The sequence below is a fragment of the Aulonocara sp. 'chitande type north' Nkhata Bay genome, linkage group LG6, assembly GCF_057382095.1.
Source record: "Aulonocara sp. 'chitande type north' Nkhata Bay isolate Kocher_YH1m ecotype deep benthic linkage group LG6, A_spYH_male_GT1.1, whole genome shotgun sequence".
NCBI classification, from domain to species: Eukaryota; Metazoa; Chordata; class Actinopteri; order Cichliformes; family Cichlidae; genus Aulonocara; species Aulonocara sp. 'chitande type north' Nkhata Bay.
In genome coordinates this window covers 39511474-39533977 of record NC_141349.1, presented here as the reverse complement: position 1 = coordinate 39533977, position 22504 = coordinate 39511474, and the positions used below count along the sequence as shown (strand labels likewise).

Sequence of the window (22504 nt, the reverse complement as noted above, 5' to 3'; positions counted from 1 at the left end):
CTGAATGGAACCATTTAACAATGAGAGGAGATTAAATTACATGAACAAAAGGGAAGTTAAACAGTGCAAAATTCCATTCCAGCTTTCTTAGGGCAAGAGGCAGGGTACACCCTGGACAGGTCGCCAGTCTGTCACAGGGCTAACACACAGACACAGACAACCATTCACACTCATATTCAAACCCATAAGTAATTTAGAGCTACCAATTAACTTATCCCCACTAACTGCATGTCTTTGGACTGTAGGAGGAAGCCGGAGTACCCAGAAAGAACCCAAGCAAACACAGGGAGAACATGCAAACACCACACAGACCCTGGACTGATGGACCTTCTTGCTATGAGGCAACAGTGCTAACCGCCATGCTGCCCCCCAGTGTAAACTTAAACACCAAAAATATCCACTATACCTCACCCAAAGATCCTATCTTTTCTGACTACATTTGATTTTGCTCATGTGAAGTATGTGCAGGTAACATTTGAATTCATAGCTAGCGAGCTGTCAACATATATCCTGCTTCTTCCTCACTCTATCCAGGCAGCTTTGTCTACTTTGATATTCTAATGTACATGAATCCTCAAGAGTGAAGAAGCAGTCACCATGTCAGCCTGGCGACAGTGCTGAAGAGAAGCCTGGGGTTGTTCTTATTTTCTTTAATCAGTGATGAATGGCAAGGTGTAGCTTTACAGGGGGTTTTATTTTATAAAGCAAGAAACTCTTTTTCCAGCATAAATAACATAAGATTAGATAAGATAACCTTTATTAGACCCAAATTTGTTGTAGACCTTCTAAATTACTCAGACACCATCTCCTCTCCAGCTAATGGGTTATCTGCTTTAAGATGTGAGTACAAGAGTTACACCAGCAAGCCAAGTACTTCTGATTCAAGGCTTTCAAATTCTGAGGAGCTAAATATGATGTAAATTATAAGTAAATAAATATGATGATCAACTAGTAAATAATTTACTAACAGGGACTGTGAGGGAGATTATATCTCTCGGCCGGCCTCAGAACACTTTGGTGTCCCCCAGATAAGCCACATTTCTAGAAATAATAGTTGCTCCCTCCAAGTGGGATGGATGCTGTGTCTAATAACAAAACATAAAAAGTTTTGCAGTTATCTATAAAGCCCGTGTCATTTTTTGGACACCACTCAGGCAGCCAGCAATATAAATAGAATATTTGGCTAAACATGTTACTCCTTGTAAACAACTAAGAACATATAATATTTCACGATAACAAAATAAACTGTAAGCAGTTGAATTTAAAAAAAAACTCTTGTTTTGCATAGTTTTGTTACATTAACCATCTTATCTAGTTTCTACTGGTCATGCAGTGACTTCGTGCAGCTCCACTGGAGCATGACCAATGTTTTCAGAGCCACTACACTAAAGTATTAACCAAACGGCAAAAAGAAAATCATACGGAACAAAGGACTTGGTGGTCTTACCTTGACAGCTGACTGAAAGCTTTGGTCAGTACCTTCTATTATCTTACCTAGAGGGTAGTAAAGATGAAAGAGTGAAGTTTAGGTTGCACCACGCTCCTTTATACCTCAGAAATTTAAAACCCACAATCCCACAAAGACGTGTTTTACCTGGTTCACACCAATATCACACATGGGGGAACTGTTTTGTTGTGGCTTGTTAATATGTTCCAGTAAGTGAAGACAGTCATATGAGAAAGAAAATGTTCTCAGGAGTAACAAAATCCTGTGGAAAAGAATATGTACACCCCTTGTAAAACCACTTTGAGCAGCAAATTCTTTCAGTAATCGTTTCGTATATGGCTTTAATGGTCCTTAACACCATTGTGGAGGAGTTGTGGCTCATGCATATTTATATAATTATTAGCTATGGTTAGGTATGAAGTCTGCAACAACAGTAGGGCACAATCAAAACTGAAGTTCTTTGTTAGTCTCAGAAAAAAACGTTTTGTGAGTCTTGGGGAAACAGTGATTAGCAGAAAAGCTTTTAGCCAACATATGAGAATTGCTCATCAAAGTACCTCAAACTCAGCACTGCACATTCTTAGCAATCCACAAACAGTTATCCATATAGGCAAAGAACAAGAAAGATTGACAGGAAATAGAGACATGATACCCTTTTACAAACATAGAATATCAGACTTTGAAACATCTAAGTTTCATCTTTTAAAAATAATTGTTAATCCGAGCCTCACGTAAGTGTAAAGCTCAACCAAGTTTCCTATCTGAAAGTGTCCGCAGGTCCTCCCACCATCACCACTGCAACTTGCTCAGAACTTTGTGGGTCTTTAAAGTAGGTCAGTGCCTCGAGAGGTGACAAGAGGCTTTTTAAATTAGATTAGTCATGACCTAACCGCGTTATAATTGAATGATTATCTATAGAACACTTTTTTACTTCTTCTTCTTCTTTTTAATCTGTGACGTGATACGTGTATTTAAACGTAAACTGGTTTAGAATTTACTACCATTAAAATCTAGACTGAGGTAACCTCAACGGCCAGCAGCCGACTGTCCGTAACGGTCTGAGAATCACATTAACCTGCCGTGAACAGCAATGAAATAACTGACGGATCTCTCCGAATCTCTGTCATAAACACGTCTCTGGTTGCAGCAGGTCATAACACGTCTACCTGCTCTTCTACTATATAACATAACATATAATATTTAGATAATCAAAGATTAGTTTTGCTGGTGTGGCGGAGGTGTAGTCTCTGGCCTGCTGCAGAGGAGGGGTGACGCAGTGAGGTCACAGGGCGGGAAGAACAGGTGTGCAGGAAAGAAGTCGGTGGCAGCCATCCAGTGTGTCTGCGTGCTGAACTGAAAGGCTAAGAAACCGCAGTCCATGTTGTCACAAATAAAAAGGCTGTTGCTCACCTCAACCTGACACCAGTGTGTGCGTGTGTTTCGGGGATCTTGCTGATATTCCCAGATGTGTGTGTTATGTGGTTTGGATAACTTTCCTACCAGATTCCATTCACTCACAATATGGCATATTCTTGTATAGTTATTATTTTTAAATTACTTCTTTACTATACTTTTCTGTTGATGTTACAGTAAGTTCACCTTTCAACTACAAATGAATTAATGTGCAGTGAAAATCGGATATTGTGAGGCCCTCTGCATGAAATAGGTTTAGCCTACACAGATAACAGTGTGGTGCAACTGAGTTGATGGGAAGGACTCATATAGTTAAAGCTGAGCAACAAAGGCCACAGAAGCCCTTTAACACAAAATATACTTAAATGTATAAGTTACATTTTGCACTGAATGTTCTGACTGTATTCTGTGACCATGTAGATAAATTGTGTTTCTAAATGATTTTATGATTGTTATTTATCTTTGTAAAAAGCCATGCAGACTGCTGTTGTACTCTGTATTATTGTTTGGCCCCTTTACAAAGGCTAATTAAAACCTCACAAACACAACTAGTTCACATATGTATGGATTTACTTCATATTTCCAAAATAAGCTTCAAACATTTGACCCACAGGCCAACTGCTGGCTTTGTAGAGTGGACAGTTTCAGAGAAGGAGGGCAACAATTTCTGCTTCTCATTGTTTTGAAACCAGGAAGAATGATCTTGCAAGTCATAAGATCACATCATGAGTGAATCTCATCATCAGCTTTACATCCTTCTTACTGACAAACACATTATCCAAAATGAAACAGGAAGAACTCAAATATATTAATTTTCTTTATAAAGTATCATTTATTAAAAGTCAAAGTTTTCAGCAATAGTACTTTTATTAAAATAGTTTTTTGTTGTAATTCAACAGTTTGATCCCACTTAAATTCACACTGGGTTGTATGTGACCCATGAAGTAAAAGTCAAAGTGAACTTTATTGTCATCTCAGCCATGTAAATGTATGCAAAGAGACAAATTATAAAGCTCCAGGTTTACACATAGTGCAAATGGCAGGATACTGTACTCTGACATAGAGAATAAGTAAAAAGATACAAATTCTAAATACAAACTTAAACTGTATGGTTAGTCTGCAGTAAACTCCAACACAGAAAGTATGGAATGATGCTTGTATTGATCAGCCATGTCCTGAGTTTATATACCGTACTCTGCAAGACACAAATGAAGTGGACAGTTGTAACTTATATGAGCTACACAGTTACAAATTTGCAGTACGTGAAAGTCATAGTCTGGATATAAAATACAATGTCTGAAACTTGAATAGATATGAAATGATATGAACATTACAGATGCAGTTTACATTCTAACCAGACAGCCCTGCACAGAAGCAGGAGCTGCCACAGCTTTGCCATCTGTATGGCAATGAGAAGATATGAAATGACATGGATAAAAAAAACGAAAGTTAAACATTCTTACACATCTCACACTGCAGCCCTAAACCTTTTCAGGCATTACTTACTGAAAATACATGTGAGACTATTAATATACAAAAAATGCTCAAGTCAAGGAATGTCTTTAAACAAGAAATAACTCTGTCGTCTTACCCTGACAGCCAGCTCAGATCAGTACCTGCCATCGTCTGAAGTATGCTCTAGTACTGATGTAGAAGTGGAGACTTCCTTGGGCTCTTTTCACAGATTGTATTTTTAACTGCTCTAACACCCACAGAAACAATGTGCACTAGTTAATTTCCCCTCACACATAAAACACATAGAGCCACTGTAATTTGTGATAACCTGTTGATGCATTACAGAAACTGAATAAACAGTTACCAATATAAACTTGCAATAAAAAGTATGTAAGTCCATTAGTTTTATTTTTATGTGAAAACGATCTCGCTCAGGGAGGTTGTTTGGATGTCTTTGTTATATACGGTGTAGCTCGGGCAATAGAGCAGGTCATCTACTGATCAGAAGGTTGGTGGTTCAATTCCTGGCTTCCCCTAGTCTTGGTTAAGATACTAACCCCAAATTGCTCTCTGATGCATCCATCTGGAGTGTGAATGTTAGTTAGAAAGCACTAAGAAAATTGTGCAAATGGGTGAATGCACAAGTTGTGTGAAGCACTTTGAGTGCTCAGAAGAGTAGTAAAGCACTATATAAGAACCAGTCCATGTATATTGGAATTCCCTTACTCCTCAACACATAATTCTTATAATGTAAATTTAATTTAAATATTACTATGAAATTTTGTACATTTTTAATAAATGATTACTTCAGATAGTTGTTTCATGTATGCCAGTAGTTTATAGTCCTCTCTTATTAACCTTTATTAGTTCCTTTATTAGTGGCCAAAGGAGACGGAGCCAACAGTGTGGACAGCCATGCAGACGAAGGAGCTCTGCAGGACGACCTCATGCTGGCGGTGCAGGCAATGGGGATCTGGAAGGCAACCAGGAGGCCAGTGACGAAGACAGAGCACAAAAGGTAAAAGACTAAATGAACAACTAATTAGGAACTAGAAATATAAAAGATTAAATTAGGAAGCAAAGCTCAAGACAAAGAAACCAGGAACTACACAATAACAAAAAATGACGGTCCAAAAGTCCAAAAACACAAAAACAGGCAGCCAAAAACACCTTAGACCATGGCAATTTTTTTAATTACTCAAATGAAACACACGCATTGTCTTTGCTGATGCTTTATTGCTAGATTTTTGAACGACTATGGAAAAGAAGCATAGAGAGTGGCTTACATTGCCCACAAGCATGGCTGAAATATTTTTGCATATAAAAGTCAAAGACAGAATGCCATGAAGTACAAGCACATAGATATTCAGCAGATGGTCAAATCCTTATTCTCTTATTGACTCATCTCTCATCAGTGACATTTAGCATTGAACTCACACATTTACTGACTCCTCATACTTATTCCCAATCTTTCCAAGAAGAACCCCATTTCTGGTGTGGAAAACCTCAGCCAAAGACGGACTCATGGCCGAGGGGATATACTCCTGACACTGGTTCCCACTAAGACTTGGTGCACACTCTACGATGTAGGAAAAGAAGAAGGTCCCATGCTTCAGCATGCAGCTGTCGCTCACCTTCCCTGCTCGCAGATCAAATGAACACTTGCCTAACAGATCACTGTTCCAGTAAGTGTCCTCATCATACACAGCAAATTTAAGTTTGTTTTTCATGTTGATGGTGATGGTTCCAAACTCAAATGTTTCTCTCCATCTAGGGTTGTCATCATTACTTATAATATCAGTGCGCTTTTTCTGATCACCATATGTCACCTCCACTGAACCATCTGTCCGAGTCCACTTGTCACCATACAGACCCTTTGCATAAAGTTTGAACACCTTTAAGGTTGCCAGACCTTTCCCAGCAGGACAGCAGTTTGACTTGATGTTCTGGTTACTGTTGCAGACACAAGCACAAGGATCTCTTGCGTTTGATCGGTGCCCAATCTTACAGGTTTCTGAACATTTCTTCAGCACTGCATTTTTCTTAATGTACTGCTCCACTTGTTGCTTCAGTCCCGCCCTGGCAGGATGATTTAATGGCAGTATGGTGTGTAGGGGTTTTAAGTTGTATTGGACCACATCAGGGATACTTTTAAGAGAAATGAGCCAGTTTTTATAGGCCGAGGGGTCAGATTGACCTACAAAGAGGATATCACCTCCATCAATATCTCCACCAATGACCTCTGTGCGCCGCTCATTAAATGAACTGCTGAAACTTTGATTAGACCCCAACTTGTTTTTCTTTCTCTGACAGTGGTCAATTGTGGCATTAATACTGGCAGAATTTGTAAAAGTAGCTGAAGCTTCAACTGACAAACAGTCACTAACATCAGTATCTGTTAGTCCATTCATTGTAGCCATGCAGGTCTTGACAGCAGTGGTTGCTTTAATTTCACCTCCAAGAGACACTTGTGTGATGTAATGTGTTCCATAAGTGTCAATCAGATTGTGATATAATGGCGCAGTTTTAGAGGAATAAGGGGGAATATCCAAAGCCGACTTAAATTCTTGACTCAAAGGAGGACTTGTTGCCAGTCTGTAGCTGTGGAACAGAAAAGCATATCACAGAAAAGTGAATCACCTTAGATTTTGTTTCCTTTAAGTCAAATCATAATACTTTATTAATCGCAGAGGAAATGGCAGCAAACTATTAAGAAACAGTGTTGTCAAACATATGACTCACTGGCCAATCTGATCCAGTGGATGGCTTAGCAAAGTATACAGACTGGGAGCAGGAGGGCATCATTTTTAGCTTTTCACAGTATATTGCACCAGGGAGCATTGTCTTAAAAATCATTATAATAAGTTTGCATATTGAGTTCATGTCAACTAGATGTTCGTCATCCGTTTTACATTATATCTGCCAAATACATTAACCATTGCCAGCCATATTGAGGAACAATAATTAATCCAAACACAGAAACAAGGAAAACTCAAACTTAACGATGTGCTTCAATAACTGTGAACATTTTCTATATATGATAGGGCTTTTTTACACTGACGTTTTTTTCTGTAATGTTTTACATACTTAAAATTAAAATAGGCTATATGTGACACATAATTGAAAATCTGTTTGACGTCACATAAATTCAAATGAAATAAAATTTGTTATTATAAAAAAAAGTGCATTTCTGTCACTAAAAAAATGTATCCATAACACAAAATTTAGAGTTATTTTATCGAAATTTAGAATAAAAGTAGCTCGAAATTTTGACTTACTTTTCTCAAAATTTGGAGTTATTAACTCCAAATTTTGAGCTAGCACTGCCAATCAGTAATCTATGTGAATTATGTCATTTCTTTGTTACCCAGAAGCTGAAGCCCTCAGCTACAAATGCTACAGCTAAGCTACCACTATTACAGTCAGTCCTGAATGCACAAATTGCTGATTATTTTCAGTGTGGCTTCACAAAATATGAAATCCTTGTGTTATTAGCTGAATCACATGGTGTTACTATCAGCAAACATACTCTCGAAAGCGCCGATTTGTTGCGATCCAGTTTTGAGTGCGCATTCCACGTAGATTACTGATTGGCAGAGCTAACTCGAAATTTCGAGTTACATTTCTCAAAATTTCGAGTTTCGGAAACGGGCTTCCATAAATATTCCCTGACATACTCACCCATAGAATTTACAGTTGATCGAATGGTGTAAGAAGGTGTAGCGGTCTTGTTTTGACTTTTTCATGGCAAAGGTGGAATCTCTTGAGTGAGAACCTCCTAAGCCAACCCCAACCTTTGCTGAAGGATCTACCGGGACGTCAAGGCCAATTGTCCAGTTGTTGGATACAGATGATGTCGAGTCACTGACAAGAGTTTCAACAGAATCATAGACCACACTGGAGACCTTCAAACTGCACTTGGGCAGGGTTCTCCAGTCCACCACAGCAACAGGGACCTTCTGTTTCTCGCCATTCATGTAACGGTTACAGTACATCCTACAGTTACCATTTCCAATCTTCCATGTTTCAGTGTCAATCACATAGGCACCTTTTCTCTCCATCGTCACAATGTCAAAGCCTTCACCACCCAAGTTGTAACCAGGGACAAAGTGAGCCTTTTCACACTCCTGTGGTGTACCAATGAAGCTCACACTGGAAGGAAGGCACAGGGGACTCCATGCCCAACACAGGAGCAGGACGTGCCACAGCTTTGCCATCTGAATGGAACAATAAGAAGAGATTAAATGATGATTAAACTTTAAATATAAAAAAATGACCAATATAATAGAGTATTTTTCAAATGTTCACTTCACCCCCAAATAATTTGTCATTTCTCAGTGGAGATGTATGTGAAACCAGAAATCACACAGTTAAACTTTTGTGTCTATGTAGTGGTATGAGTATGAGTGGTCAACCTATATCCTGCCTCAGTACCTACCTCACTCTACCCTGGCAGCTTTTTAAATTAAACCAAACAGTGGTAAAGTTGTGTTTACTGTGATTTTCTATTGTACCTGTGCATACTAAAGTGAAGTACCAGTTCTTATTTAGCACAGTAAAGATACAAAAAGAGACGAAGAGAAATGTTAAAGTAGACCACTGCAAAACAATGTAATATAAAAGGAAAAAAAGACAAAAATTGCTTGCTTTTCTTAATCTGGTGAGAAGTTGAGTACACTTTGAAAACATTTAGACAGACTTTACTGTCCTAAAAAAATTCCAGAAAACAAATGCTGCTAAGATATCTTTAAAAAAAAAATCGAATTTCTCCACGTTCATAAAGTGTGGGCATGCAAACAACAATTTATAGATAAAAGGCTATTAAACTTGTTAACCCTGCATGTAATCATTCTTAAAGAAACAAAGGACTTGGTGGTCTTACTTTGACAGTTGACCGCAGGCTTTGGTTAGTACAGTCTATGATCTGATCTAGACTGTTGTACAGATGAAGACGTTGAGTTTTTATACTGAACATATAAAAAGTCAATGTCATATGCGCACCAGTTTTACTTCCTTCACACATATTTAATGTGTGTGGAAACTATTGCTCTTTACACATTATTGAAATAGAACAAAGGTTAAGTACACCCATTGTGAAATCCTCCTTACCAGCAATATCTTGCAGTTATGCAGATATTGCAGCACTCAACAGCATTTCAGTCCCCTGAGTTCTGAACTGGGCCTTGATTCTTTTTTTTTCCAGCCAAACTGTGCTTTGGATTATTGTCCTGCTGCAAGACCAAGTTTCGGTGGATTTAGGTGTCAGACTAACTTTGGTATACAAAAAAGTTCATGGTCGATTCAGTGATTGCAAGAATGAATGCTGAATGCTGTGGATGCAAAACAAGCACAAAACAACACCCAAACAAATTTGCTAGAACATCCACTCCTAGGAAGATTGCGACATTGTGTTAATACTGCAGACCAGCCCAAACTGCCAAATCCTCTGCTTCTATACACGTGGCCAGACATGCTGATAATCAGTTAATCAAGTGCACTGGATTATCAGCACCTGGCCGTTACTTACCTTGCATTCCTATGGAAGTAGTAAGGGTGTCGTTTTTGACCGGCCTGCAGAGTCCCATGACAGCTTTGCTTTTGTCAGCAAAATTATATAATAACTTCTTACAAACTATTTTAAGAATATATTATATAAAATTTATTATATAGAATTACAAATTTTAGATAATAAAATCTTACTAAGAAGAAACATTTATTTATTAAATGTGCAACAATAACAAGGCACAATCAAAACGCCACTTCTTCATCTGTACTAGAATCTAGGTCTAGTCAGTTATGGGGCAACAATAATTAGCAGAAAAATTTTTAGCCAAAATATGAGAACTTGAAGAAGGTGATAGCAGTTAGACGAAGACAATACTATGGACCAGACCTCATACCACAGGCTATACCCAGGGGAAGCTACACCAAGTCTATATGGTTTACCGAAGATACATAAACAGGGTGTACCTTTAAGACAAATTGTCTTCGTGATCAACTTGGTCACCCAAGTTTCTGTCTTGGATCTTCAACCTGCTGGCAGGCAGCTCTAAACACCACAACCAGAACGCCTTGGATTTTGTTGAGAAGGGAAGTGAAATCATTATGGAGGCAGATGAAATATTGGTCTTGTATGATGTTACATGTCTGTTCACTTGTGTTCCAGTCACTGAAGCAGTGGAGGTAGTTTGTAAGAGATTACAGAAACACGACCACCTTCAGCACCAACCAAGTGTGTTTGCTCTTGGAACTGTGTCCGAATCCCTCCAATGTCACATACAAGGGTCAGTACTACAGGCAGAAACATGGGTGTGCCATGGGTTCCTCGGTTTCACCTATTGTGGCCAACTTGTACATGGAAGAAGTGGAAAAGAGGGCTTTGTTATCCTACCCTGGAACACCATCAAGTCATTGGTTCAGGTATGTGGATGACACCTGGGTAAAAATTCACAGATAACATTAATTCGGTGGACCAACACATCAACTTCACTAGGAAGGATATGAAAAATGACATGTTAGCCTTCTTAGACTCTGAGATTTCTATCAGTAACGGGGGACATGTAAGAGTTTATGTGTACCGTAAACCAACATATTCAGAACAGTATTTAAGGTTTGACTCTCATCATCCACTGGAGCACAAACTGGGTGTCATCAGGACGCTACAACACAGAGCGAACACCCTCCAGTCTATTGTGCAGTCTATTCACACCTATTCCAACGTAACTCCACCCCACTGCACAAAGCAAGTTCCATAAAAACATGGATGAGCATGTTTGGTGTGGAAGAACTTGACGGGCCTACGCAGAATCCTGACCTCAATCTCATAGGACACCTTTGGGATGAAATAGAGTAAGCCAGGTCTTCTTGCCTGAATATAAGAGCTGATGCTGTTATATTAGCAAAGTGTGGGTCAACACCATATTAAACCCTATGGATTAAGATTGGAATGTTACTTAAGGTTATTTGTGTATGACTACAGACAAGTGAATACTACTGGGCACTGCCTAACTGTGCTTAATTTAATTCTCCCCAGACTTCAGGCCAAGGTGGGGGAATAGAAATTGTTTTTTGGAGTATATACGACTGTAAGCAGCTTTCTCCCTCATTTTCCTCCAGTGTTTAATTGACCTTATTTGAGCAGGACTGCTCTAACCCAGTGTTATGTGTTGTGATTTACTGTCCACCTAAATACAATAAGGACTTCTTATATGACTTTTTAAAAAGCCTTAGCTTAATCTCACACAGTGGGTGGCTGCATGTGGGCATACATGTGGGCATACAGTGAACCTTGTCTCATCCTATAGCCTGCTTGTTTTAAACTTGATGATTTTAGATGCAGTGTTTTCAGATCATAAGTCTGTGTTATTTGACATTGTTTTGTCGACAGGTTGTGTTAAGAACCACACTCCTGAATATAACCAGATGTCAGCACGTTTCATGAATTGTCCCAGCTAATTTCCATCCTCCACACTGACAGTACACTGCTTATGCTGTCTTTTTACTAAATGGTAAATGGCCTGTATTTGTATAGCGCTTTTCTAGTCCCTAAGGACCCCAAAGCGCTTTACACAACCTGTCATCCACACATTCACACACTGGTGATGGCAGCTACATTGTAGCCACAGCCACCCTGGGGCGCACTGACAGAGGCGAGGCTGCCGGACACTGGCGCCACCGGGCCCTCTGACCACCACCAGTAGGCAACGGGTGAAGTGTCTTGCCCAAGGACACAACGACCGAGACTGTCCGAGCCGGGGCTCGAACCGGTGTTGTGCCAAAAAGTGATTGTCTGCCAAAAACTGATTTCCAGTGTTTCTGTGTATTTTTTATGTGTAATATCTTTACGTATGTTCGTAAATAGACTTCGGTGAACAGGGGATACAAAGGGGTTACATAAAGAATTAAAACATTATCTGTTTTTTAAGTATCTTTACAACTTGTACTTACATTATAACCAATCCGGTCCTTTATCCCCACTTAAAATATTTTTACAGAACTATTGTAATATTTGCTGCCATTTCTGCTGTCCTGTTGGGCAACTTACTCTTACAAAATACATTTTTAATGTTAATGAGATTTTTTTTACTGCATAAATAAAGGTTATATAAAAGTCGCTGCCAAAAACTGATTGCGGCTTGTATCTTGCTACACGAATGTTGTTTGTGGCTCAAGATGACTTTATGTCATCCATAAGGGATGCATTTGACATATGTTTAACATATTATAGCCCAACAAGTTACTTATAGCACTTTAAATATGAGCAATCGCTTTTTGGCAAATACCGGAAATCAGTTTTTGGCAGACAATCACTTTTTGGCACAACACCGGCAACCTTCCGATTACAAGGCGAACTCCCAACTCTTGAGCCACGATCGCCCCACATTTGCTAGTGGCATAAAGAAGCACATCCCTTTGATTAATTCCAAATGAGCATACGGCGGTGTCTCTGGGAGCGCGCAGGAATTTTCAGCTGGGAAGAGCAAGTAACTGCTCATAAAGTCGCTGCTCATAAAAACCAACACTCACGTGTTCTTAAAAATATCTGTAATTCCGGTATCACGCTTGTAACAATTTTTGCGATTTGAATTTTTCGCTGCATTTGTTTTCGTTTACCTTATTTCTGACTGGCTGCAGGGTGAGGGCGCTGATCGAGAGCCCGCCTGTGTGTGCGTGGATTAACTTTTTAATTAGATCTGCGTAGGGTTTTTAAACTGTAATGTAAAATATTCTGCTGTTTTAATGTATTTTACCGTAGGACTCCACTAAATGAGCAACCTAACAGCATTAAAATGGACTGATTATCTAACGACTGAAGTGACGCGCGTATTTACACGTAAACTCTTTCGTGCGCGTTTTAGTAAATACTTTACACCGGTAAGGTCTAAACAGTAAAGTAAACTGACTGTCCGTGAGGAGCACCGTTCCGGGAATCAAGTTACTGACGGACCTCTCCGAGTCTCCAACATAAAACGTCTGCGCATGCACCCTCTCTCGGCAAGCTGTGAAACGTCTACCTACTTCTCTGCTACATTAATTAGGAATTGGGACATTTAAAAGACTTGGGCTCAGATATGCAGCTTAATTCTAGATCAGGCGAAACGACTATACACACAAATGTAGCCTCTTTACATGAGGTAACCCGTGTTCAGTTTCAGCCAGTAGCGCTTTTGCATGACAGCAGAAAGTGAAGGTAGTCAGCTGGACTATTGCGCCAACTTGCCTCTCACTTTTTAAAAAAAGTTTTGGGGTTTTTTTTGTTGTGTGTGTGACCTTGTGTGTGCCAGTCAGCCACATCACACCTTGATTAGTGAGGTTGCCTTGATTGTTACTCCCAGAGATTTATATGATGATTGGACTAGAGAGTCTTATGCATGCTGCTGTACTAAATAAATGTGCAATTTTTGATTCCTGTTGTAGATGTTGTTTTTCGCAGTTTCCGTAGAAACCATAATACAGGAACAACTTGTTTTTTTAAATATGAGTTTATTCATGCTTATTTTTGTCAGTGATCCAAGAGTCATCTGAGAGATGCTAGCATCAAACCAGGAGCCTGTGTTCTTGTCAGCATCTCTAAACGTTTGTCTTCATCTCGCCCAGGTTGCCCATTTATTATTTTATTATTCCTAGCTACCCTTGTTTTTTTTTCTTTTTTTAAACCTGTCTTGCTCAGAAGCAAGCAGAATAATGGTCCGAATGCTTTGTTGTGCCAAACATGTTTGCTTTCCCAAGAGGAGCACAGTAGACTCTTCTTGTTGATGTTTTTGCTTCATTCATTTATTTCATTTTATACAGTGGGGCAAAAAAGTATTTAGTCAGCCACCAATTGTGCAAGTTCCCCCACTTAAAATGATGACAGAGGTCAGTAATTTGCACCAGAGGTACACTTCAACTGTGAGAGACAGAATGTGAAAAAAAAAAATCCATGAATCCACATGGTAGGATTTGTAAAGAATTTATTCGTAAATCAGGGTGGAAAATAAGTATTTGGTCAATAACAAAAATACAACTCAATACTTTGTAACATAACCTTTGTTGGCAATAACAGAGGTCAAACGTTTACTATAGGTCTTTACCAGGTTTGCACACACAGTAGCTGGTATTTTGGCCCATTCCTCCATGCAGATCTTCTCGAGAGCAGTGATGTTTTGGGGCTGTCGCCGAGCAACACGGACTTTCAACTCCCGCCACAGATTTTCTATGGGGTTGAGGTCTGGAGACTGGCTAGGCCACTCCAGGACTTTCAAATGCTTTTTACGGAGCCACTCCTTTGTTGCCCGGGCGGTGTGTTTTGGATCATTGTCATGTTGGAAGACCCAGCCTCGTTTCATCTTCAAAGTTCTCACTGATGGAAGGAGGTTTTGGCTCAAAATCTCACGATACATGGCCCCATTCATTCTGTCCTTAACACGGATCAGTCGTCCTGTCCCCTTGGCAGAAAAACAGCCCCATAGCATGATGTTTCCACCCCCATGCTTCACAGTAGGTATGGTGTTCTTGGGATGCAACTCAGTATTCTTCTTCCTCCAAACACGACGAGTTGAGTTTATACCAAAAAGTTCTACTTTGGTTTCATCTGACCACATGACATTCTCCCAATCCTCTGCTGTATCATCCATGTGCTCTCTGGCAAACTTCAGACGGGCCTGGACATGCACTGGCTTCAGCAGCGGAACACGTCTGGCACTGCGGGATTTGATTCCCTGCCGTTGTAGTGTGTTACTGATGGTGACCTTTGTTACTTTGGTCCCAGCTCTCTGCAGGTCATTCACCAGGTCCCCCCGTGTGGTTCTGGGATCTTTGCTCACCGTTCTCATGATCATTTTTACCCCACGGGATGAGATCTTGCGTGGAGCCCCAGATCGAGGGAGATTATCAGTGGTCTTGTATGTCTTCCATTTTCTGATGATTGCTCCCACAGTTGATTTTTTCACACCAAGCTGCTTGCCTATTGTAGATTCACTCTTCCCAGTCTGGTGCAGGTCTACAATACTTTTCCTGGTGTCCTTCGAAAGCTCTTTGGTCTTGGCCATGGCGGAGTTTGGAGTCTGACTGTTTGAGGCTGTGGACAGGTGTCTTTTATACAGATGATGGATTCAAACAGGTGCCATTCATACAGGTAACGAGTGGGGGACAGAAAAGCTCCTTACAGAAGACGTTACAGGTCTGTGAGAGCCAGAGATTTTCCTTGTTTGAGGTGACCAAATACTTATTTTCCACCCTAATTTACGAATAAATTCTTTACAAATCCTACCATGTGAATTCATGGATTTTTTTTTCACATTCTGTCTCTCACAGTTGAAGTGTACCTCTGGTGCAAATTACTGACCTCTGTCATCATTTTAAGTGGGGGAACTTGCACAATCGGTGGCTGACTAAATACTTTTTTGCCCCACTGTAATTCATAATATTGCTGGAGTGGAGGAATGGACGAAGAAAAGGACCAGGAAAAAAGAGAGAAAACAGTATGTGTGTGTGTGTGTGTGTGGGGGGGGGGGGGTCAAGGATGAAGCAAACAGATATGCTAGGACTCCAACTGCTGCATCGGTAACAAAGCACACTCAAACGATACGCAGCACCTAAAGGCCGAAACAAAGAGAGGAGACCGAGGACAGTCAAGAGAGCTGAAGATCTGAGGCCACACTTCCCGATGACAACCGTGTGTCCATCCCAGCCAACCCCCGCCAGAGAACGGCCACCTCAGCACGAGCTGAGGATGGGGTCCCAGACCCCGAGTACCACCCAACACCTAGCAGAGCCCCCACCACACGACAAAGAGGCCCAAGCCACCCCTGGCCACATCCCCCAAGGAAACAGCTCACCAATCACACCTAAACACTCAGTCAGACACCCCGGAGCCACCAAGTACCCAACAAAGGCCTAAAATACCCATAGGTGACCAGTTACAGTGGCCAAAGTGTGAAGCTGGAGACCGCAGTTTGTTTTCTGTTTCACCCACTGTTTAGTTTCATTTTTAATCACTGCCTGGTTAGAATTAGGCTCAAAAACTATTTGATTAGACTACAGAGAACATCACGATTTGAGTTAGAATATATAAGATGCCCTAACAGTAACACACATTTCAGGGTCTTAAACAATACACAACCAACCCGTAGTATTCAACCAACACAGACTGTGTTATTCTCATACCACATAAACCAAGTACTTACACCATTTTCCTTTATTCAAATGCAGCTTATCTTTCTTTAGTTTATTTTTTAGCTTATCTTGTTTTCAATACTTTGTGGTCTGATGTAATCTGACTAATTTAGCTGAATAGGGAAACCTTATTAAGCTTGCATTAGATTTATATCAATTATAGCACATATTTGTCTTATGTGTCTCATCACATATGTGTCTCATCAATAACCACCATTTTAGTTATAACTGTTTTTTATTGCACATTAAGAATTCAAGATTAAGTTCTTCTGCAGTAAAACCACTGAAGCCAACTTGACATTTCTAATGCAGTTCCTGGTAAGAAGTCAGTAAACATTAACACAATTCCAGCTTAAAGCTTATTCAGAGTTAAATCCACCCTTTAGCAAAAAAGAAAGCTCGTGCTCTTTAATAATCTTGTCATTGAGAAGAGGAATTCAATCAAGAGATATTATCATTGTCCTTGTGAGTTTATTGATTTCTTGGCACACTGCAGTATGTGTATATTTTTGCCATGAATTGTACCGAAAATTTCCATCCAGTTAACAATAAAAGTGCATATGAAGTCTGCTTTTATGGTTTGTTTCGTGTTTTTCGTTTGAACGCTGTTTGTTACACACTACCACCTACATCCATCAGACTAGATTTTAATAAAGGGTATCATGAAAAAAAGTTCATGTCTATTATTGGTTTAATAGTATGATGAAGTTCAAATTGTCTAAACTATGATTGAGGGTTAGAGTGAGCATGTGCGTGTCTGTGGGGTGGGTAGGTGGGGGTGTTTACACTGTCAGTACATGGTGTTGGAAAACATTTCACAGAATTATTAGGCAGTCAGTGTTAAAATTACACAGTGTTAACAGTGTGAACTGTGCTTTGTTGTTGCTGCAACTTTTCTGACTAAACAGTACAGTACAGTTTATTAAAAGAAATATAAAGACTGATCTGACACATGATCAAACATACTGCAAAGTTCACAATATGTAAAAGTTTTTAGTATGTTAATGTCGACTTACTTTCAGGATTTCAACGGAATAAAAGCACACAATACTATTTATTGTAAAAAAGAAAGGCACTCAAAGGTCACAACACTGCATCTTATTAGTTTGCTTTGCAGTGAATTGTTAGCCAAATGCCCAATACGTCTGAACACATACAGGGAAGATGCACTTAGTTTGAGACCTACAGAATCTACTTTTTCCATAACTGATTACTTGTGTCTCCCAGAGTTTTTACAAGTAGAATGGAAGCAGTTTGGTTGTCAGAAAAAGCTCTACTTGTCAGAGTTTAAAATTTCCTTTTTGCTAAAGTTGGAGCTTAAACTGCCGCTGAGTTATGCTACCATGGACTCAGGCTGCTAGAATATCTCTCATGATTCATCAAGCATCAAAGAACCTCTCAGTAATAAAATAATTAGCTGTACAACCACTTACAGCTTTCAAGGCTCAAAACTGAACGCAACCATGAAATCATAAAAACAAAAGGCATCAAAATTTGAGGAAAAAAAATCACCAGGAAATGGTACAAGCCATTAGCGATTGACTACTCAATACTGTACTAAGTACGTGGTAAAAACATATGAAGTGAAATGTACGTTAAGCCTTTTTTTATTGTCGTACTATTTGTAATTTTCAGGTTATCATCACAATGTCGATCGGAGGGTAAAGGTTTTATTTAAACTCAGTAGGCTACATGGCATGTGAAGGCATTTCAGAGAATCGTGCTAATAACATTCAGAGTAAAAATGACTCTCACAGTCATCGCAAGAAAGACATCACTTCCTGTGATGTGGTGGAACCGTGCACTGTCAATGCTGCAGGCTTGCAGATGCATCCCTAAAACAGTATAACAGCATATAAAGACTGGTATACATATATTCTGCTTTGCAAAGTTTATAAGTCAGTTAATGCAACAAATAAATGCATCAGCTGACATATTTAAGCAGAATAAAAACAGCACAGTTCTTCTCTTTGTTGCCATATACCTACTTTGTAACAGCAAAGCTGCTGCAACACATGAACCAAAATGTCACACTTTTCACACTAGACTCATATGGCTCAGCCATTTTTAAAACAAGCAAGCTTAATGTTTCCAGTCTTCTTTGTAAGTTTTCATTCACATATTAATATTAATAAATGATCTTACACTATGAATCAAGCATCATTGAGGATAGCACAATGACCAGGAGTTTACAGAAAGGGGAATTCAGTATATAAAAGATGACATGACGAAAGGGTTTCAGATGAAAACCTGCCACATTTCCCAAGTAAATTGTAAGAACTTGAACTGTTTTTAATTTTCCCTGTCTTAAAACCATCTATTAGATTCTTGTAATTGAATGGAAAACTACTAGGGTATAAACTAGTGTATATGTGCAATTACTCAGAATTTTAAGGTGGATTTTCTTTGTTCATATTATAAACAAGTTCACCCTCTGCTGCTGCTTATCCATAACTACAGACAGCCTTCCATCATTACTGAAATTCTGTGGTAAGTTTAAAAAGTTGCATTTCATTTTGTTACCACATGAGGGAACTATAAGGAATCAGAAATGTAAGCCATTCATCATGTGGGTTTTTACAGTAACATCTTGTAAAAAGAGATTTTTAAAAAAGGAACTTCTGAAACTTATCTTTGAAACTGAGACAAGCCTTGGTCTTAGATCTGGGTTCTTGTTAAGCTATATACAGATGTGTTCAAAACCCTGATACACGCATCACAGCCATTACCTCAGCTGCTTATCAGATGTGTCTTTAGCTTTCTGTCAAAGTTTTTGCCTTGAGACTGCGGTAACTGGGGAAATGGTGTATACAGCATCTATATATAACACAAACAGGACGTGGCAAAACACAGAGGCAAAGAGATTGGTTATTTCCACAGAGATTATCTTGTGCTTGTATAAATACATGTACACACGGGAACACTTTTATATCTTCCCTGTGAAAACATGCATGCAGATAATTATGCACGCACACAGTGATTCTACATCGTAAATCTATTTACAGTGTATGCTAGACAAAGTCACACCCATGGATGCAATCAAGCAGTAAAATGTTTACAGCTTTCTTCTAGCTCTCAACACAACTTATTTCCAAATGTTACAAAAAAGTGAGGGGTGGGGGTGGTAGTGGCAGGGGGGTAACAGGTGCTCTTTACAATATCAGCCTATTCTCCCCTGAGAGTACAGCAGGGCACACCCACAAACAGATCCACCAAGCAACTCTAAATGATCTACAGCACTCCGCAGATCAGTGAATATTGTCCTAAAACAAATGCACGACATACATCTTCAAACAATAAAAAAAAACCCCGCTCTATCTTATTACTGCTACTTCAGAAGAAAAAAAAGGAACAACGCTTCATGAGAACTGAAGGTAGGAGGAAGATTGCTCTGTTTGCATTTGCTTTTTATTGTGGCCATTTGCACCTACCTCCACTGAGACTGAAAGTGCACGGCTGCAACCTCAAAAAGGAAGTAGGCGAGGTCTATTTTGACACCAACCGTGCTTCGAAATATATTCCAAGAGGTGCTGTTTTGAAGTTTCATTTTACACATATTTAGGTGCTGGAGAATGGAAGGAAGACAGTGAAATAATTTCAAGATTTATTAGGTTTTTTTGTATTATTATGATCTTGTTGAGTTAACTGCTTCCATGGACACTACTGGACTATTCTCCAAAACCCTGATTAAACGGATATTTGTGGATTTATACAAGCTGGCTGAACTTTTGAACTACAAGATATAAAAAAAATAAACCTTGAGGAACTGAGACTGAGGTATTGTTCAAGACGCCTAAATATACTGCTGGATGCTAGATCACTCAGAGTGCACGGTGTGACAATGCCTGTGATTGTACTAGAGGCCAGAGACTTCACCAGTCCCCTTTTCCTGGTGCGCACATTGGAAGTCCTAACAACCTGCACAGCATTCAGTCTTGTGGCCTCTGTGGAACATAGTAACACAACTTGGAACAGAACCTTTAGGATCTTCTGTATGTTCATCTGGTGCTTCTTCTTCACCATTACCCTGCTCATCCACATCCTGAGCATCATCCAGTTTCACAGTCTTATCCGAGTATCCTGGAAGAACCTAACTATGACGGTGGCAGTGTTGGGGGCACTGATGACTTTCAGTACATCTGTGATTTTCCCTTGGATGGTGATGGATCATAAGGGGGAACTACCACGTCCTGTGGCGGCTGCAGTGGCCTCAGGTCTCACCTTCCTGGCCTACACCTCAGAGTCAATTGTGCTCCGCACCCAAGCGCACGAGCAAAGAGGCTACATGAGCACCATGCCGGGTCTCCTCAAGATCATCCAGCTATGGGGGGGCTGTATGATCATACCTCTGGTTGTGGAGATGGTCCATGAACTCCTTAATGGAGTAGCATGGCAGCTATCGGTCTCTGGTGTGTCATATGGTGTCTGCATCCTCATGTCTCTAATTACACTGGTGGTTATAGTAGGTGACTTTGCTGGGCGATGTCTTCTGCCTTTTGACAGATTTTTGGCTGGCTTCTCCCTAATTGGAGTACTGCTCTACATGTTGGCCACAGTGATTTGTTTTACCAAGATACTGCAGCTGAATGAAAACAAAAAAGCCATAACACAACAGCTGGTTATTATGGAAACCGTTATATCCAGTATTACACTATTAGCTTACACAGTGGATCTCGCTTTCTCCATCAAACTGTTGTGTGACAGGGGTCGTATGTGAAGGTCCTCATATATTGTGTGAAAAGTGTTCTGAAGGGTGTAATATGGGGAAAATAACATGTTGAATGTATGATAACTATAATTAACTTCCTAAACAGTTACTCATGATGCTTAACAAATCAAACTGTAAATTAGTTATTCAGAATAAAGAGTCTAAAAAAGAAAATTAACCCAAAGGCATTCAGACTAATAATAAAATTGTTTCCAATGTAACTGATACATGAAAGACTAATTATTTTCTTTTTATTACATACCTTAACACAACCTGCAGTACCATCAGTTTAATGGGGCCAGTTGCCAGTTGCTAACACTAGATGGCAACACGACATTAGCAGTACCACTATTTAAATCACAGGAGGGAACTTTTAACTGTACATTACACTCAATGTTTATTTTCAGCAGGTGTCAGCTGCGCCTTTTTGTGAAGATAAAAACTGCTGTAAATAACATCCTTCTTTAATGCATTTAGCTCTTAAATACTAATTAGATGTGACTGTTATTCACACACTTTTTAACTGATTAGCCTGCACACAAGCAAAATAAAAGATGGATTTGCTTTCTTTTTCTTTTATGATAATCTACAAAAGGAGTTTATTTTAATTTAGTAAATTTTGTGTCCCCAAGATAAGCCAGAAAAAAAACTGTACACTAGTGTTCCCGACTTATTTACATTTTACACTGTTTACCTTACACATCTGCCTCACCAGCTCAGGCCTGCAAAGCAGCTCTGTCAAAACATCGATTGGCTATCCCAAACCGCATTGCAATGGAGTTATCCGTCTGCTCGGTTTCGATTACTCTGGCCTCCCGTGACTCCAGCGTTTTTTTCCCATTCTTCTTTAAGGAACTAAGTGCAGTTTAGTCGTTGTCAACAGGGTGAGGTAGAAGACGGGTCGAAATAAGTTGGTACGTGGAACTGAATACACACACATTACTGTGCGTGAATCTTTGGAGCCCGTTTGGAAGTTTTGCTTTTTTCGTGTGTGTCCAGGCGAACATGGAGACTCCCACAAACGGTAAGCTATCATTACGAAACACATTTTTCCAGTTTGGTGAAATAAGCTCGTCTAAAAACAGACTTGGGAACAAATTCGGGATTCAGTTTTAAACAGGAAAACTATTCTTTTCCGTCCACTCATTGTTTATGGTTTGATATTAAGTCATGTTTGGGCTAATGGCAGTGAAAATAAGTGTAAGTTAATGCTGTCGTGTTTCACTGGTCCGTGTAAGATCATAATTAATATTATGACCACGTTAGTACCCATATTAGTCCATATAGCACCTCCCAGTATCATCCTCATGCTAACTCCTACTGTC

The 22504-nt window shown here is 39.6% G+C and overlaps 3 protein-coding genes across 5 annotated transcripts in view; 2 read left to right on the top strand and 1 right to left on the bottom strand.

The window, feature by feature from the left end:
- Positions 1-5531: 5531 nt before the first annotated feature.
- On the bottom strand, positions 5532-22167 carry LOC147328486 (perforin-1-like). 2 transcript variants are annotated; one of them, XM_086296888.1, is made up of 3 exons: positions 21874-22167; positions 7997-8532; positions 5532-6916 (listed from the first exon to the last, which is right to left on the bottom strand). In XM_086296888.1, the coding sequence occupies exons 1-3, from the start codon at positions 21880-21882 to the stop codon at positions 5749-5751; spliced, it is 1713 nt and encodes a 570-aa protein (XP_086153014.1). In that variant the 5' UTR covers positions 21883-22167; the 3' UTR covers positions 5532-5748. The 2 variants fall into 2 exon arrangements, with proteins under 2 accessions (XP_086153014.1, XP_086153013.1); XM_086296887.1 differs by lacking the exon at positions 21874-22167 and adding an exon at positions 9198-9291.
- Positions 20041-21636, top strand: LOC147328487 (myeloid-associated differentiation marker-like). The gene has a single exon (XM_086297700.1). The coding sequence runs from the start codon at positions 20313-20315 to the stop codon at positions 21186-21188; it is 876 nt and encodes a 291-aa protein (XP_086153826.1). The 5' UTR covers positions 20041-20312; the 3' UTR covers positions 21189-21636.
- Positions 22013-22504, top strand: part of LOC147328485 (testis-expressed protein 2-like) — a 33942-nt gene continuing 33450 nt past the window's right edge. Inside the window, exon 1 of one of the 2 annotated variants that reach the window (XM_086296886.1) lies at positions 22013-22203. The gene's annotated coding sequence lies outside the window, so the exon portion shown is untranslated. The remainder of the gene's footprint in view (positions 22204-22504) is intronic. The other variant, XM_086296884.1, reaches the window with a different exon arrangement.

What these genes read in the sequence shown, in the direction of transcription:
- LOC147328487 (XM_086297700.1), top strand. Translation starts at nt 20,313, where the DNA reads ATGCCTGTGATTGTACTAGAGGCCAGAGACTTCACCAGTCCCCTTTTC.
- LOC147328486 (XM_086296887.1), bottom strand. Translation starts at nt 9,290, where the DNA reads ATGTTCAGTATAAAAACTCAACGTCTTCATCTGTACAACAGTCTAGAT. An exon ending in GCCTGCGGTCAACTGTCAAA is followed by an intron (nt 8,533 to 9,197) that starts GTAAGACCACCA and finishes TGTTCCATTCAG; the next exon opens with ATGGCAAAGCTGTGGCACGT. An exon ending in ATCAACTGTAAATTCTATGG is followed by an intron (nt 6,917 to 7,996) that starts GTGAGTATGTCA and finishes TCTGTTCCACAG; the next exon opens with CTACAGACTGGCAACAAGTC.